Source organism: Glycine soja, chromosome 13 (assembly GCF_004193775.1).
Source record: "Glycine soja cultivar W05 chromosome 13, ASM419377v2, whole genome shotgun sequence".
NCBI lineage: Eukaryota > Viridiplantae > Streptophyta > Magnoliopsida > Fabales > Fabaceae > Glycine > Glycine soja.
In genome coordinates, this window is record NC_041014.1 from 12,064,671 (window position 1) to 12,065,694 (window position 1,024).

Genomic DNA, 1,024 nt, shown 5'->3' on the forward strand with positions numbered 1-1,024 from the left:
CTGGTTTTGTTTCCTTATGCATGCCATGAATCCATGCCATACATGCCATGACATGATATACATGTGATACATAATCTTTGGCTTTATTATATCATCATAAAAAACCCCTGTTGTGTATCGTTAAATGCAATTTGGCTTTTGCATTTTATTTTTGTTTTCCTTGTTTTTATTTGTGAATTATGTGTGTCAATTGGTGTTTCCCATTATATTTTGGTGTAAATTCAGAAATTACAAACCCTCAAAATTATTCATTTTTTATGTCTGGTAATTTTGATTGAGATGATTGAAACAATATATTGTCAAAGCAATCTCTATTGCGTAAATTAATTTAATTAAAATTGCATAGATATTAGTATAAAATTATTTATGTGAATTGTGCTCGGCCCAAAGGAAGACACAATTTGGCCAAATAATTTTGTACTTGTGATGATAAATGTGTGACAATTATAAGGTATTTTCATGTGAATTATAGTCGGTCCAAAGAAAGACTATGATTTGACAGAATTTATTGTCAATATTTGATAATTGCGTTGAGAGTACCAATTGCAAATTAATTTTTCTGTCCAAAGACTATGAATTAATGTTTTGCTGGGTATCTTGTGATGGGTTTGTTATGTAAACTATTTTGCACATGTCCTGTTATATATATATTGGCTTATTTGTGAGCATGTAATTATTGGCTTATTTGTGAGCATGTAATTATTTTATCATGGATACAATTTCTGTTGCTAGTGCTACAAATGTATCTGCTCAAGTGAACAATATCCCTATGCTGAATGAGACAAATTTTAAGGTCTGGAAGGAAGCCGTAGAAATTGTTCTTGGCTGTATGGATTTTGATTTGGCACTGAGAACAGAACGATCCACTTCCACTCCGGAAGCCTCCAATGAGGTAAAAATTGAGAAATGGGATCGTTTCAATCGAATGTGCAGTATGATCATGAAGCACTCTATTCCAGAAGCGTTTCGAGGCTTTAATTCTGAGGATGAAAATGCAAAGAAATTTATTGATGAAATTGAATAG

The 1,024-nt window shown here is 31.9% G+C and overlaps 1 protein-coding gene across 1 annotated transcript; it reads left to right on the top strand.

Annotated features, from left to right (window-relative positions):
• The first annotated feature begins 709 nt into the window (after positions 1-709).
• Positions 710-1,024, top strand: LOC114381588. Its single transcript, XM_028340854.1, has one exon. The coding sequence runs from the start codon at positions 710-712 to the stop codon at positions 1,022-1,024; it is 315 nt and encodes a 104-aa protein (XP_028196655.1).

Coding starts and splice junctions, on each gene's coding strand:
- LOC114381588 (XM_028340854.1), top strand. CDS start 710: ATGGATACAATTTCTGTTGCTAGTGCTACAAATGTATCTGCTCAAGTG.